The sequence below is a fragment of the Lithobates pipiens genome, unplaced genomic scaffold (genome assembly GCF_037356315.1).
Source record: "Lithobates pipiens isolate NorthernLeopardFrog02 unplaced genomic scaffold, aLitPip1_a1.2 Scaffold_8, whole genome shotgun sequence".
NCBI lineage: Eukaryota > Metazoa > Chordata > Amphibia > Anura > Ranidae > Lithobates > Lithobates pipiens.
In genome coordinates, this window is record NW_027507903.1 from 123,784,901 (window position 1) to 123,802,587 (window position 17,687).

A 17,687-nucleotide genomic window follows, 5' to 3' on the forward strand; every position below is an offset into this window, starting at 1 on the left:
TGCTATGGGGGCATGCGAGCTGCTGCTCTGTGTGTGCGTTCAGACACAGAGCCGCAACCTGGCCCCACCCCCTCTCTTTCCTCATTGGCTCACAGACTTTGACAGCAGTGGGAGCCAGTGGTGCTCTGCTGCTGTCTCAGCCAATTAGGAGGGAGAGTCTCTCTCGTGGACATTGCTGGTTTGAGATGGGGCTCAGGTAAGTAGAAGGGGGGCTGCTGCACACAGAAGGATTGTTAGCTTAAAACTTCTGCCTTTAGAACCACTTTAATAATACCATATACTGTATAGCCTATTATATTCTATTCAAACATATTTAGTAGTTATCAACAAATGTGAAATATTAAGCTATTGATTTGTTTTGTTTTAGTTTACTGTTCACAACATCTTAGAAGAAATAAAGACAACAGGATCCTTTGCTTCCCAGTCAGCCCCAAAACTACCCTGTCTGGACATTCCAGTTGAGTTTTTGGACCCCCTTTCTAGGATGAGAAAATCTGATGTCACCTGTCTTGCTGACCCATCAGAGGGAAGGAAAAGTGGTACTGAAATGGATCTTTCAAACGTGAGTGCTGGAAAATTGGTAAGAACATTTTATGTGCTTTTCTTTTATTTCTTCGTAGGACTCTCAATTTCAGCATTTTGTTAAATGTGAGTGTGTCATAATTGTTAATTGGATGCTATTCAAGTTGTATGGTATGAAGTTTTGTTAAGATGTAATTATCTAAATGTATAAGTGCAAAGAGATGATTATGTATGCAGGGAATGATGGCCTGGTGGAGTAAAATGATTACAACTAAATTAGCTAATAGATCAGTTTAAGGTAGCTAACATGCTAACCTTCTTCCAGTCTGCTCAGATGTGATAGGGAGGAAATGCTCTGCATTGAAACACAATGAATACTGAGCATGTGCAGAGCTGCCAACACTGTTCTGCAAAATACCCAACTGCATTGGGGACTTGGGCAGAAGGGGGAAATAGAGAACAGCAGGGTTAAGCAGGTTTTTTGCAGAATACAGAAAATGAATCTCATAGTGACAGAGTATGAACAGCATGTAATACAACATATTTTTTTTTTATGATGAGGGTTTAGTGACACTTTAAGAATCACTAGTTGCACTATTATTTTAGACACTTATCTGAATGGAGGTAGATGGAACAATGTGAGTATAGCCTTAAATTCACAAAAGTTTACATAGAATAAATGTACCCTCATCCAAAATTCATAATGCAAAGAAATTGGTTGGTATGTAGGTTCCAAAGCAGTTGCTCATACTGATCCTGTGCAGCTACACCCAAAAAGGCTATTGGTTGGACTATCCTGGTACTTGGTAATCAAAAAATAGATAATAATTAAAAATATATCAAGTTTAATAAGGCAAAAGACAATTACATAAACAACAAAACTTTAAAATGATATATAGTGTACAGCACAATTAACAAACTACTGGCGGGTTCCCCCGAAGAGTTTTGAATGAAGAGGAGTAAACACAATTCCCTCAACTAGTTTTGCGGAAAAACCGCTTCATCAGGAGGATGATCTATAAGGCAGAAATACATTTGAATAAAATATAACAGAGCAAGAGAATATATATATATATATAAATAAATATCTCAAAGGATTATATTACAAACAATATAAAGATAAGGAGATCTGCTCACCCCCACCAAGGCAAAACTCGCAGACCCCGGAAGAGTTTCGAATGAAGAGGAGTATACACAATTCCCTCAACTAGTTTTGCAGAAAAAACGCTTCATCAGGAGGATGATCTATAAGGCAGAAATACATTTGAATAAAACATAACAGAGCAAGAGAATATATATATATATATATATATATATATATATATATATATATATATATAAATATCTTAAAGGATTATATTACAAACAATATAAAGATAAGGAGATCAGCTCACCCCCACCAAGGCAAAACCAGAGGTCCCATCAATTCCCCCGGCGGTGGACACGGGGGATTGTATTCAACAGACTCTAATTAAGAAAATTATGTAACTATTGTAAAAAATATATTGAATATGATAGCCAGTATGTACACACAACCAGGTGTGACCAGGTGGCCGGAACATCAACCAGTGGGACGTGAGTGGGAGGGGAAGGGGGGGGGGTAACAAGGTAATATACCATTCTTAAAAGGAACCAGTGAGGAGGTAGTCCATCCTCGCTGGTTCCTTTTAAGATTCGTATATTACCTTGTTTAGCATATTGAAATGCTGTCCTAAGAAAGGTATGAACCCTAGTGAGAACACTGTATACCTTTTTTGGTTTATGGTAGACAGCTGTCTAAATAAGGAAGACTAATGTGTGCTTATCTTCTATGATCGCACAGGTCAGTTTGGGCTCTTTATTATATTCTTAGCACTTCTCAATATTTTCTTTATGTAGTTTTGAAAATTGGTAGAGAGAAAGATATTGCAGCAGTTGTACGTCAAGAGTGAATGCTGGATGATGACTGCTTTTTTCTTGGTGGCAGAAAGGGTCTTGTTTGCCAAAAGCTTTGGGGTTCCCCCAACCCCCTATGGTATGATGCGAGTGCCAGACAATTTAATGGAACTAAATCTTAATAACTGTCTCTCTTTTATCTAATTGTTTTTCATGGTGTACTTGTTCAGAACAGGTAAACTCTTCTCATCCCTCTGCAATTCTGTTACAGATGTTTAGGATGAAAGGTTCAATAATACAAACAACCATTTCGTTGTATTGTGGCATTGCATGTTAATTTGTGCTCTGTCCTTTACTTAAGCAAATGCATGTAAGAGTGAGCTTTGTAAAGGAAAGCTCAGAGTGTGAGCAGCCTATTTTTTTTCAGCATACGCCTTTGCTTTTTTATACGCTGTAATTATGGTGTTTGTGTGAAGGGAAAAAATATATATAAACATACATCTGAGCAATACATCTGCATTTCCTCATGTTTCTTGCATGTACAGAAAAATACCTGGTGATCCCGCCTGAAACTTTGCAATTTTCTACATCAGTTCCTATTGATATAGGCATGCATTATGTCTCCAAAAAACACTTTCCCTGCACACAGATAGGCAGGCTCTTGGAAGTCAAGGCAATAGTACGGTTTTGCTGGGAAAGAAATCAGTGTATGAATATGGAGGAAAGCAGGGATCTTTTAGTCGGACTTGAGATATCAGTGCAGCAGAGACACTGTTGTTATCTCACTACAGGAATTTAGGAGCTCACTAGATGATTTCAGGCAGGATCAACAGTTATTTTTCTGTGCTCGAAGCATGACAAATCACATGGAAGCATGTATGTATTGCAGATACCATATGTACTTCATATATTATTTTTTTTCATTTTCCCTAGACATACACTTTAAGCAGTTATATAGAGGGATTGTTGTGGTTAATCTACTCTACCTCTTGCACCTAACCTAGTATTTACTACACCTTATGCAATAGCAAAATAAATGAAAGCGTAACCATATAACAGTGTGAAGGACATATCAAAAACTTCTTCAAATAAAATACTGAAACAATAATTCAAAATGTGTGCATATTGAAAACTCCCTAATGCCTTTCCTTTAAAAAGACTGCATACAGTACCCTGTACGTATTTTGCCACCAGTCATTCAGCACCCCTGTCTGCATACAGATCCCTACTTTGCCCAGCTAGCTCTTTCCTAAAAGGACCAGTTTGCCAGTATTTTGGGAAAAGCCCAAACCTTCTAAAAGATAAATGTTAGAGTGCTAATTTTTTTCGTTTAGGCTAGAATAGAGGAGGGGGTGGTAGAACAGCTAAAAGGGATTTACGGGAAATTTCACACTGCCAGTGCCCAGGCGTTGGCGGTAAAGTGCCGCTATTTTTAACGTAGTTTTCACAGTGCTTTTAACCCCGCTTGGGGCCGAAAAAGGGTTAAAACCACCTGCAAAGCGCCGCTGCAGCTCATTTCAATGGGCAGGGGGCTCTTTATGAGCAGTGTATTCACCACTCCTACAGCGCTGCAAAGACGCTGCTTGCAGGACTTTTTTTGATGTCCTGCCAGTGCAGCGCCCCACAGTGAAAGCACTCGGGCTTTCAAACTGGGATTGCAGCTGAGGCTTTTTTCAGGTACTTTAGAAGCGCTATTTTTTGCACTAAAGCAACTAAAAAAAGGCCTCGAGTGTGAAAGGGGTCTAAGGGTTTAGATCTATTTTAAAATTCAGGTTCACCCAAGGATAACGTTTCAATAGTTAGATTGTGGTGGGTCGATCAGCCACTGAGTGTGGGTTCCAGTGGCAATACTCTCCCCTCCAGGGTACTGCACTTTGCTTTAACCAATAAGATAGCAATTGGTCTCATCCTCTTTCTGAATTCCCTATTAGATACTGTAGATGAGTAACAGTGCAATCCATTGAATAGTCACTTGGCTAAAGCTGGCCATACACTACTCAGATTTCAGTAATGTCTGTGAATTGGCTGATATTCAAGCTGTGAATGGCTGTGCTGACACCACTCAGCTTGACAAACTTCAGTTTAGAAATTGAAGTCATCGGGTGGTAAAGACTTGAGCAAGCAGTGACAGCAGCCAATCAGTTGCAGTTACTGTATGGAATTTCTGACAGCTGAAGGTGACGGCGGTTAGAGTACAGTAACCGGCAGGGGAGATTAGTCTATCTATGCTGTTTATTGTGGATGGATGAATCTGTGGATTTCTGTCATTCAGTCCACTGGGCTGAATGAGAAAAAGAATTGCATGTATGAAACCTCAAGGCCTCTTTCTACTGTGAGACACAGATTGATGCCTGGGATACATAGACTTATAGAATGTTGCTGGTAGTATATCTAGAGATAAAAGTGCAGAATAAAACACTCCCCCACTCATCCCACCCACCCTAATTCAAACAATGTTTTGTGTGGACCTAGCCCTAAAAGCCTATGGTCTGCCAAAACTTTTTTCTTCATTTTGGCTTGAGTTTGGAACTATCCATCAGCAACTCCAGCAGACATAAGCTGCTTCTATTTATTAGAGTAGGTCTGAAACCCCTGTCATATTTTTATTTCTGTCTGTGCCCCTGTTGAGGATTTTCTCTCACTTCCAGTTTGAAGGAAATCATCAGCAGGGTAGAAAGTAAGGGTAAATCTCTGTAATGGCACCCCATATAGCAAGGATAGCTTGTGTCATACAACTTTAAGTCTAAATTCCTTGCTAATATGCCTTTTTCCACAGTTTTGTGCTACATTGTAATTTCTACTAACCATACTGGACATTTCTAAATCTGTAATTTGTAAAGTATAATGATATTGAGATATTCTCAGTTTATGAGCAATTTATAAGACTTCATGCACACTGCTTCTGATTTTGTGAGTTTAGGCGTTTTTTTTTTTCCTGCCCTTGAAATCCCCTAATGTTATCCTATGTGTACATGGAAGTTTTTAGCAGTAAAGTAGGAGGGGAGTTTAGGGGATGTTTTCTGAACACCCCTAAATCACATTCAGGAAAGGGAATTTTGACGACAAAAAACTCTGACGCTGTTAAATATGCGTAAATACTGTTAAACGCGCCAGGCGCTAGGCGCTTTTTGGACTTTAGCACAGGGCTTGACAAATTTGCTTTGGCTCTAGGAGCCATTTTTTTTTTAAACTAACAAGTCTTACATGTAGAACATGCAACACGTTCCTGAAGGTGAACTTATCCTTTAAAACTTTCACAGCCAGAGCGTTTGAACAATTATTTGAGGCCTGAAGATTACAAAAAAACAAACAAACATTATATATTTTATGAAAGAAAACACGCTGGGGAACAAAATAGTGGTAGTCCCAATTTTTTATGTCACACAATATTACCAACAAGATATAAAAAGTAAACCGCGCTATTCAGAAAAAAATATTTTTAAAAAAATGTATATAGATTCCCTACAAGCAGCAACTCCAATCGTCATACTCCGATATAATAAACTAAATAAGTGAAAAAAGTGAGCTGCACTAAAAAAACAAAAAACTCAACTCAACTCAAAAAAAACTCAAGTCACACACATATTGAAAAATCTATAATCCCAAAAGGAAAATAGTGACAAAAAAGATGCAAAGATAGCTTAAAAATGTTTAAATAAATTATATCAGTGAGTAATATCTTTAACGTATAAGTGAGAGTTAAAAAATCACCAGTGCCAATAATATAATTAGCATAAATTATATATCCCTTGTGTATAAAAATTGCATAAATTGTTAATAAAGCACACAACACCAACTAATTATAATGAATATACAAAAAGACTAAAAAAGAAATTGGATAGGAATAAAGTCAATAAAAGTCCCAGAGAAAATAATCAAAAGATGGTGATGATTCTTCCAAAGTAAAGATATGGAGTTGGCACCCACAATATTCTGTGTTAAAAGAGATCCAAGAAATCACCTCCACCAGTGAAAGGGGGCCGCTTACCAGAATTTTAGATCTCAGTATCAGTGAGATCAACAAGGCAAAAGCACAGGAGTTCTGGATGAGCCACACTAACTTTATCCTTGATGTAAGCCTCCAGACGTGGAACGAAGGTGTCATATATCATATAAAGAAGCAGAAAGGCACTCGCATAGAGTAAAACCTCTTACTTTAATAGATAATAAAATAAATAATATTGCACTCACATGTATAAAGAAGGAAACGATCATGTAAATAGAAAACGAGCCGGCCGGCTCTTGTGTGCCGCCCGCACTTCCAGGTTAGGAGTAGAACGCGGTGACGTCAGCACGCCGTACCTCCCTACGCGCGTTTCGTCACAAGATGGACGTGTTCACGGGACGTGTTCACGGGATACGATCTATTTACATGATCGTTTCCTTCTTTATACATGTGAGTGCAATATTATTTATTTTATTATCTATTAAAGTAAGAGGTTTTACGCTATGCGAGTGCCTTTCTGCTTCTTTATATGATATATGACACCTTCGTTCCGCGTCTGGAGGCTTACATCAAGGATAAAGTTAGTGTGGCTCATGTGACGGCTCATCCAGAACTCCTGTGCTTTTGCCTTGTTGAACTCACTGATACTGAGATCTAAAATTCTGGTAAGCGGCCCCCTTTCACTGGTGGAGGTGATTTCTTGGATCTCTTTTAACACAGAATATTGTGGGTGCCAACTCCATATCTTTACTTTGGAAGAATCATGACCATCTTTTGATTATTTTCTCTGGGACTTTTATTGACTTTATTCCTGTCCAATTTCTTTTTTAGTCTTTTTGTATATTCATTATAATTAGTTGGTGTTGTGTGCTTTATTAACAATTTATGCAATTTTTATACACAAGGGATATATAATTTATGCTAATTATATTATTGGCACTGGTGATTTTTTAACTCTCACTTATACGTTTAAGATATTACTCACTGATATAATTTATTTCAATTTTTTAAGCTATTTTTGCATCTTTTTTGTCACTATTTTCCTTTTGGGATTATAGATTTTTCAATATGTGTGTGATTTGAGTTTTTTTTTGAGTTGAGTTTAGTTTTTTGTTTTTTTAGCGCAGCTCACTTTTTTCACACAATATTACCGCAAACAATAAAATATAAAAGCTGAGGTTGCACTGAGTAAATGGATATCCAACATGTCAAACCTTAAACATGCCAGTACCCTATATTTTCCATTGACGGCACTTTAAAAGCCCTCTATAGGTCATCAGTTTATTGTTCTGAAGGGGGTCTGGCGCTACAATTTTTGCTCTCATTCCGGCGTGTGCAGTGATATATAACATTTGTCGCAATCCATGTCTTTATGGGTAGGCGCCCCGCTGCATGTGTTTATGTTTGTACGTGCGTATATGTGGGGCGCTTACATTTTTTTTGGAGGGGGCTATCTTATGTGCTTGGATGTAACTTACATTTTTTACAATTTAAGGAAAAAAAATGTATTTACTTTTTTTTTTCCCCCATTACATAAGAGGAAAAAAAGTCCCATCTGTTATGATTTTTTTTTTTTGGTGACTGATTCTCTAAAATACTCTGCATATCTCCCCTATGCTCCAGTGAATGTAATGTACTACAATGGACATCGCACTGCATTACATTCTTTGCCAACCTTGATGGCCAGTGAAACTGTGAATGGGGATCTGTAAGTGACACATAGTGTCCCATGTCACTTCCAGTGCAACTTGTGTCCGCGCTCCTCACTCCCCTCTACTTCGCGGCACCTGCTATGCTGGTCCTGGGCCCGCAGATGGGCAAGCGGAGCTCAGGATACATAGAGGGGAGAATTCGGATGGGGATTGTCGAGCCCTTCTAGCGTTTATTTCAATGGCTGGAATAAATTTAAATTCTGGCAAATGAAATAAACGCTCAAACTCCAAACACTGCTAAACTCACCCTAACGTGTTTGAAATAATGCAGCTTAGGTGAGTTTAGAATGCGGATTGTCGCCTGTCGTTTACAAGAAACCAGTGTGCATGAGGCCTTAGAATTACATTTTTGTACTATCAAATAATGCATGATTTTCCCTCAGCATGAATGCCATTAATTATTTTATATTTCTGCATGTGTTGTAGAATTGTGCATGCAGATCACATGAATATGTGTTGATACATTTTATTAGGACTCATTTGAGTAACTACTTCAAATGCAATTAAAGGGAACTTGTGGTCAGGCTATATTTACATATTCTAACAAGCAGTTAGCTTGTTAAAACAAACTCTGCTTAAATAGGCACTGTGGAACAAATCAGTCTCAAAGTTCACTGCAGAAGCATGGAAATAACATCTGGTCTTTCCATGCTTGCCTTCTAATGTAAACAGCCGATGCTGTAATTTGTCCAGAAAATGACTGTAACCAGATTTCATGTCTCAGTTTTTTTTTTGTTGAGGTTGAATTACTCTATAGTGCCAGCAGCTACAGAGCTCAGTTTAGGTTTGTTTTAAAATCTATTTACTTCTTATTATAAATCTCTAAGAAATTTATTGTCCAACATCTGGTCACAGGTTGACTTTAAGATGAATACAGTTTGCATAAAATGTTCTCTGGAACATTGTGTATTTTGTGAAAGCTTTACATTTGATCTGCTTTTCATAGAACTTGACCATGTACCAGAACCAGCGTGTGGGAGTCAGTAGGTTTGGGGAATACATGTCCTTTAGTAGCTTGATGCTCCAATTTCAAGGATTGCATTGGAAATATATGTAAAATAAAGGATATTAGTAACTATTAAATTACAGACCTTCCACAGTTCTACTTATTGAAAGAAGGGTGTTTAAAATGAAGGACATCTTTGTTGGGGAAGCTGTCAACTGGAAAAAAACAAAAATGAAATTTTCTTGTAATTATGGAGTTTTGTTAATATTACTGGAGCATATGTAATTTTTCTATAGTAAGATTTCTTTATTTTTGCTGTCTGTGACATGTAAGATTTCTCAGGTAGCTAATTTCTAATATTCTGCTTATTGTTTTCCTGCAGTCCATGGCAGAGGTACTTGCCAAAAAAGAAGAGCTTGCAGACCGCCTGGAGAAAGCTAATGAAGAGGCCATAGCAAGTGCTATAGCAGAGGAAGAACAGTTGACCAGAGAGATTGAAGCAGAGGAGAATGACATTGAAATTGACAATGAAAGTGATTTTTCTGTAAGTCTGCGGTGTGTTTTCGTATGTTGGCTGATCCTAATTCAGTTTTCATTGTTAAAACCACTTAAGCAATTTTTAAAACTATAATTAAATTGATGACAGTTGTCTGAGCAAGATTCCTTCCCTTTAGTATTTACAGTGCTAACAACCTTTTTTGTTAATTTTCTTTTCAAACCCAGACACTTGACAGTCCTTGTAGTTTTTCAGTATTGAGCATTCTGCAGGTTGCCTGTACATATATGAATTTTTTTTTCTTTTTATTTGCAGGCCAGTGTGGGCAGTGGCATGTCATTTAGCGGGATGTCTATGGACTGGAGTGAGGTTTTAGCAGATTATGAAGGTAACGTGGTGTGGGAAAAAAGCAGTGAAGCTATCATGTGAAAACAGGCGATTTCCATTTACTACTTTTATGTTAAGAAAATCTATGTTGTTTACCATACTGAGCAGTGTTGTCACCCTAGGACAGGGAGTATGTTAGGACAACATAACACTGTGTTAGGGCTACATAACAATCTTCCCTTCTTCTCCATAACAGGGGTGGTGTTTTGTAGTTTACAGAGTTAGCAAAAACAATGCTAACTGATAACAGTCCTGAGGCAGAAAGCACAGGAAGTTCACAAAAAGTTTGGCTGAATAAACAACTACTTTTTTTTTTTTTGCAATTCTCAAACAAGTACAATAAAAAGCTAGCTTTCAATGGTGTATTTAATAGACCAAATAAGAGCAAATAATATAAATTTATTGTTGGAGTTTACTTGCACTAACTATGGGAAATTTAACCCACACTGCAAGGGTTAACTGCTTGTTTATCCTAGGGTAGAGCAAAAGCACTTTTATTTACATGATTCTACGCTCCCTGGGCAGAGGGCGCTTCCTCCATGCCCCAGCGGTGGACTGGCCCTGCACTGGTCTTGATGACGTAAGGTCTTTAGACTGCTGGAGCATAGGGAAGATGACACTGTGGGGACTGGTCTAGTAGCCTGGAGGATTGACTAAGTAAATCTTCTATTCTATGCCCCCTAGATTTATACAAGCAGTCAACCCTTGCAGTTCAGGCACAGCCCCACGGTAATGTAGAATATTCAAGTTTCCTGGAGTTGAAATTTAACTCATATATGTCAGTGAATATAGTCTTTGCAGGATGTAGACTTTTTTTTTTATTATTTGCATTACCTGAAATTGAAATCACAGTAGCCTATATAATGGCATAGAATAAAAATATTGTGTAGCATTTAACTGTGAAAAGCCTTACCCTAGACAGAAAAAAACATAACTGTTCTCTGTTTGCCTGATGCATGCTTGATCTTGTAGCTCGAGAGTCGTGGAGACAGAACACATCCTGGGGAGATATGGTGGAAGAGGAACCTTCAAGACCACCGGGGCATGGGATCCACATGCATGAAAAGCTGTCTTCGCCTTCCAGGAAAAGGTCAGGCATTCTATTCTACTAGTGTCTAATTTCAGTTTGCCTGTTGATATAAATTTTTTTATGTTTTATCTAAAGTTACGTTATCAGGAGCTGAAAATTTTACTAACTTCCAAGTGTATATTTCATTTTAAAAGAAAAAAATATGCTCTGTAGCCATTTCCTCTCACACTCCAAAGACATGCTGGTGCGTTGCTAAGGGAAAATTCCCTTGCAAATTGACCAGAATATTTGCCTTAAGTAAATCAACCCCACTTAATAAAGTCAGGTTATGGTTGTGCAACTAAGGCCCCATTCACATAGGCCAGATCTATTTTTTCTCAGCAGGGGATTCGTCCGCTGATCCCCTGCTGAGCTGAGTGGAGCGGCCAGATGACAGGTCCTTGCGTGCTTCACTTATGCAGAGCAGACATGGACACAGCCCACTCTATTCTGTTGGCAGTCGGATGTAAACTGCCAAACAGAGGAGAATGGATCCCCTTCCATTAATTTTTGCTGGAAGTAGCCGGGTGTAAAGGGACACAAGTCAGTTTATATCCGACTGCCCATAGAGGAGATTGGAGGGTCCAATTGGGTCTCCCTGAAAAAAATGACAGGCGGACCTGATCGTGTGAAATGAGAAGCATTGTATTTTACTGAGACAAATCAGTAGCAGCGACTAAAGTTGGTAGTGGACAGTAGACAAAGAATGTATATTGGGGAGCGCACATCTATGACTGTACGTCAAGTTGTATACAGCATCCTCCCTTAGCATATTTATAATCATTAAACTAGAATTAAATAAAAAACTGTAGTCTACAAAAATGTTTCCTTAGGGTTCCAGCCTGAGGAAACATAAAAAACCAAAAGCCTATAGAAAGGGGTAGATGTAAGAAGAAAAAAAGGACAGAGGGGGTTTAATCTAGTGAGCGAGTAGATATATATATATATATATATATATATATATATAATTACCCACAGGTTTAAGCACGATAGGGGTAGGGGTAAAGTGCAGAAATAAAAATCAGTGAGGGGGCATTAGGACTCCTAATTGCTTTTGTTTATATTCAGATGACCATTTAAATTCTTCCAAATAATACAATTTCTTATCTGCAGACTTATCTCTGATGGCTGCGGTAAGGTCTTCCATGGTTTGAATATCATTGACCCTGGCAAACCAGGTGCTGGGGGTACATACCCTGGTGACATTTAATTGATTAATTAACAAGGATTTCTTATACCTTTTCCATGACACAAGGATGGTGACAGGATTATCAGTCAGAGAGAATCCTGTAAGTTGCTTTATTATATCTGATTCTGTAACATGTTGCCCAGAAGGGTTTTAGTATAGGACGGTTCCAAAAGACATGCAACAGGGAGTCTGTATGCGTTCCACTGTGCCAACAAGTGGGACTCTGCTGTGGAAATAGTTTGGCAAGAACTGACAGGGCCCTATACCATCTGGTCACTATCTTATAGAAATTCTGATATTTATTAAAGATGGAGGCTTTGCGGCCGAAGAAGGTCCCTCTCCCATTTAGTATGAAATCCAGGATGAACTTGAGTGTGTAGACACAAAAAGTTGGTATGATAAAGATAAGGAACGTTGCATAGCCCCAGTGTCCTGACAGACTTACTCAAAGGATGAAAATTTTCTTAGGAAAAAGGGAGGTTTAGACAAGGAACGCTAAAAATGTTGGTGTTGGCACCAAGCACTAAGCTCAGAGACATTATAAATTGTAGAAACAGAGGGAAAATTGTTCCAATCATGTGCTGATAAGAACTTTGCCACCCTCAGAACCCCTCGTTCAACCCGCTTGTGGAAAACTGTATCCGGCTGACCTGGGAGAAATTCAGGGTGTCCTACAATAGGTGCGAGATGGAAAACTCCAAATATTAAGGGGTGCTTGTGGAAAGATTTGGGCAAATGTTGGCCTGCCCATTTCACCCTAATTTGAATTTAATATGTCTGCACTAGTCTGTCACTTGTGCCATATAGACCGCAGTGTAGTAGTATGTAGAATCTGGCAGTCCCACGCCTCCCCTCACTTTTGGCCCCATCATATAAATCTGATTAATTCTGACCTCTCTGGATGGAAGAATGCATGTGGGACATGTACTGGTAATGTCTGAAGCTAGTATAGCAGCTGAGACATCACATTTATTTTTAACATTACATCCCTTGAACCAAGAGAAGGCAAGATTGGCCCAGTAATCTACATCTCTCTTGAATTTAAATATCAAACTAGGGAAGGCAGGTACAGTATATGCATGCCTAGGTACTTTAAAGATTGGGGTGCCCATCGGTGGGGAAATTAGGATGGAGGGTCTTTAAGGTAGGTTCATCTAGGGATATGTTTAAATGGGTTGTAAAGGCAGAAGGCTTTATTTATTAAGATAAAAAAAAAAACCTTCTGTGTGTAGAAGCCCCCTTCAACCTACATGCCATTAGCTCCCGCTGCTGTCAATCAAAGTCAGCTAATCAGGAGAGAGAGGGGTTTGGACTGAACCGCAGCTCCATGTCTGAATGGACACATGTAACTGCATCTAGACTCAGGTGCCCCATAACAAACTGCTTGCTGTGTAGGCACTTGACAGGAGGGAGGGGCTATGAGCATCAAAGAAGGACCCTAGAAGAGGAGGATCTGGGCTGCTTTGTGCAAAACCACTGCACAGAGCAATAAAAAATAACATGTTTGTCATTATTAAAGAATTGTGACTTTACAATCACTTTAAAGTGTTACTAAACCCAGGACCCTGTATTCACTATAGTTGATCTCCCACAGTACACAGAACAAGGAAATGCAATTATTTTAGCAAATATAAACTGCTAAATACCTTTTCTCATTAGCAGTATGTAACAGTCTTGTGACTTCTATCAGTGTCTGGCCGTGCACTGGTTAAAGCTTGCAGGAGGAGCTTTTCATTATCCCCTTACTGTCCTTTGAGGCTGCATGACCCCTGACCCTCTGTCTGAACAGTGCTGATTGGCCCTATGTAGATAACATGCGCCCTCCCAAAAAAAAAAAAAAAACTCTCTAGCAATACACACCAAACTGAGTATGTGCAGAGTGCCTCCATTTGGCTCTGTGCTATCAGCAGATGGATTGGGGACTGTGGAAGAAGAAAGGGAGTATCAGAGAAGACAGGATTAAACAGTCTTTTTACACAATGCGTAGGATTAACCCCTTAGGTTCCACAGTGAGTATAACAAGCATACATTTTAGCATATACAAGGGTTGAATTTTAAGTGCCACGCCATTGCTAAGAGGTCCAGATACAACTTTATTCCATTAAAGGTCAGTGGTACATACCAAAAAATAGCCTATGCATTTCGGGGGTCTGTGTCTTCGTTAGGGCTTCACTGGCAACCAAGTGAACAAACCAGTAGTGAACTGGACTTACAATGGTATTTATTCCAGTGTGAGTTGAAAGCACAGGCCTAAGGCTGCCAAAAACCTGCTGATTAGGCCTGTGCTTTCAACTCACACTGGAATAAATACCATTATAGCTCCAGTTCACTACTGGTTTGTTCACTTGGGGAACAATGGAATAAAGTTGTATCTGGACTACAAAGATCAGAGGCGATAAATGACAGCCCTATGTAGTCTCGTTATGAATAATGAAGGGAGCGTAATCTCTGCCATTAATCCTGACAGTCTTGGAGGCGGGGTATATAAGGCATTAAAGTGGTTGTAAACCCATATACCCAGTGAAGTGACTGGCCTCAGGTGATACACAGAGATTAAACAAATCCTCCTACATGAGTTGTGCCTGTCTATCTGCAGCCTTCTCTTCTTTACATTCATTCAAAGTGCTGAATTTATAAAGCCTGTCTGAGAGTTCAGAAAGAAAAGTATGGAGATGTGAAATCACACACTGCAGAGCTCAGTGAGGAGAGCTCTGAGAGCTGATTGAGGGGAAGAGACACCCCACCCACACAGCTCACATCAATAGATCTGAGGCTGTCAATCAGCTGTAGCTCCCTTCTCTGTCACCTTTTTTCTCTTGGTGTCAAGAAAACTTGTCATAAGTGACTCATGCTGATAGCAGAGGAAAGAAGCAGTAAACAGAAATGACACTTAGTGCTCTTAATTGGGACAAGTGCACCCTATAGAGGGATATGATTTGTTCATATTTCTCATGTCTGAGGTTTACAATCACTTTAATCCAAACGAGCATGGGTTCGGGAACCCCCTATACGGGCTAAGGTACAAGGCATGAAAGTCCAGTTTACCTTATTAAAGGCTTGTTCTGTGTCCATACACAACAGAAGCATAGGAGTGAATACATTTTTGGCTTTGGAGGCCCAGTGCATGTTATGTGTTGTACCATACAACGCTCATGATTTTACAAATATATATTTTAAATTATAACTGTTACATTCTTTACATGAATAGGTAAAAAATTTTATTGTATGAAATCTAGATTTCCATGCTAACCACGATCTTTATTACTTTCTCCAGAACAATTGCCGAGTCCAAAAAGAAGCACGAAGAGAAGCAGCTTAAAGCACAGCAACTGAGGGAGAAGCTAAGGGAAGAGAAGGCACTGAAGCTTCAGAAATTACTGGAAAGGGTGAGTTATGATTTTGGAGTCAGAAATACTACATACCAAGTAAAACATTGCCTAGAAAATACATTCACTGACCACTTTATTAGGTACACTTTGCTAGTACCGGGTTAGACCCTCTTTTGCCTTCACAATTGCCTTAATTCTTTGTGGCATAGATTCAACAAGGTGTTGGAAATGTTCCTCAGAGATTTTGGTCCATATTGACATGATAGCATCAGACAGTTGCTGCAGATTTGTCAGCTACACATCCCTGATGCAAATCTCCCATTCCACCAGATCCTGAAGGTGCTCTATTGGATTGAGATCTGGTGACTGTGGAGGCCATTGAAGTAGAGTAAACTCATTGTCATGTTCAAGAAACCAGTGGTGAGATGATTTGAGCTTTGTGACATGGTGCATTATCCTGCTGGAAGTAGTCATCAGAAGATGGGTACACTGTAGTCATAAAGAGATGGACATGGTCAGCAACAATACTCAGGTAGGCCATGGAATTTAAATGATGCTCAGTTGGTACTAAGGGGCCCAAAGTGTGCCACGAAAATATCCCCCACACCATTACACCACCACCAGCCTGAAAAGTTGATACAGGGCAAGGTGGATCCATGCTTTCATGTTGTTTACGCCAAATTCTGACCCTACCATCTGAATGTCACAGCTGAAATTGAGACTCATCAGACCAGAAAACTTTCTAATCTACTATTGTCCAATTTTGATGAGCCTGTGGGAATTGTAGCCTCAGTTTCCTGATCTTAACTGACAGGAGTCCACTCAGTGTGGTCTTCTGCTGTTGTAGCCCATCTGCTTCAGGCTGGGTTCACACTAGTGACAATTGGATGTGGAATTCCCTGCATCCAATTCACATGACAGAAGCGTGTGCCCGGCTCTCAATAGAGCCGCCTTACACAATCACTGTGCCTGCCGCGGAGCGGATTGCACAAGGGTCCTTTGTCAGTGAAACAGAGAACAGGGACGCACTGGACCCCTGCTGTGAGCCGTGTCTGCAAGTGTGAATCCAGCTTCAAGGTTTGATGTATTGTGTGTTCAGAGATGATATTCTACATACTTTGGTTGTAAGGAGTGGTTATTTGAGTGGTTATTTGAGTAACTGTTGCCTTTCTATTGTCTCAAACCAGTCTGCCCACTGATTAGCAATTTGTGTTCCCAAGCAATTGAACAGGTGTACCTAATAAAGTGGCCTGTGAGTGTATATTGCTTTGATCTCTAAAAGATTATCAGCCGTAACCATACTACCAGAACTGTTATATTTGGAAGATGCTGTTAACTGTTCTGTTCCATACAATAGATATTTCAGTAAAAAGGTTGCAGGGAAATTCCCAGAATTGCCACAAATCTGCCAGCATAAGGGTGCCATTACATAGTGTTGTGATGTAACTAGCCTGGGATTTGCTTGTAACAGTTGAGTTATTATAGGCTGTAGGGGTTCAAGGGTGCAATAACTTTGGAGCTTTATTACAAACATAAAAATTCAGCATTTTAGAAATACTGTCTAAGGCCGCGTACACACGGGCGGACTGTTCGCCCAACTTTGTCCGCTGAACAGTGTTTCAGCGGACAGTCCGCTCGTGTGTGGGCTTCAGCGGACAGTTTCAGCGGACAGTCTGACGAACAAAGTTTTTCGGAATTCCCGTAAGACAGTCCGCTGAAACTTGGTTTCGGCGGACAGTCCGCTCGTGTGTAGGCTTGTTCGACAAACTAAGTTTTGCGCATGCTCAGAAAGGATTTACACGGCGAAGGTTGCATTGCAGTGTATTGGACGTCGAATTTCTCGTCCCGTCGTACGTGCCGTTCACGTCATCGCGCACGCTTTCAGCGGACTGTTCGTTCATCGTGTGTGGTCAAGTCCGTTCATGCAAATTTTGAGCGGACTGTTTGTCGGATTGTTTGACGAACAAAGTTGGGCGAACAGTCCGCCCGTGTGTACGCGGCCTCACTATTCCTTCCTTTCTCCCCAAGACCTCTTTAGCCAACTTGTCTAATCTTCATCTATCAAGTTTTAAACTTCAATTTTTTTTTCAGTTTATAACCCAGTTTATTGGACAATTTATAGATTGTTACATAACACAAACCACCAATGATATTTTTTGGCCTTATATGATTATAATATAATATTTCTACAGACCTAGCAATGCTTCATAATGGTG

The 17,687-nt window shown here is 39.6% G+C and overlaps 1 protein-coding gene across 6 annotated transcripts in view; it reads left to right on the forward strand.

Moving 5' to 3' along the window:
- SCAPER (S-phase cyclin A associated protein in the ER) overlaps positions 1 to 17,687 on the forward strand; it is a 399,576-nt gene that overhangs the window by 113,061 nt on the left and 268,828 nt on the right. For 5 of the 6 annotated variants that reach the window (XM_077472442.1, XM_077472443.1, XM_077472438.1 and 2 more), the window contains 5 exons: positions 368 to 580; positions 9,384 to 9,545; positions 9,813 to 9,885; positions 10,857 to 10,974; positions 15,417 to 15,528. In XM_077472442.1, the coding sequence (XP_077328568.1) occupies positions 368 to 580; positions 9,384 to 9,545; positions 9,813 to 9,885; positions 10,857 to 10,974; positions 15,417 to 15,528 (678 nt within the window). The remainder of the gene's footprint in view (positions 1 to 367; positions 581 to 9,383; positions 9,546 to 9,812; positions 9,886 to 10,856; positions 10,975 to 15,416; positions 15,529 to 17,687) is intronic. The other variant, XM_077472441.1, reaches the window with a different exon arrangement.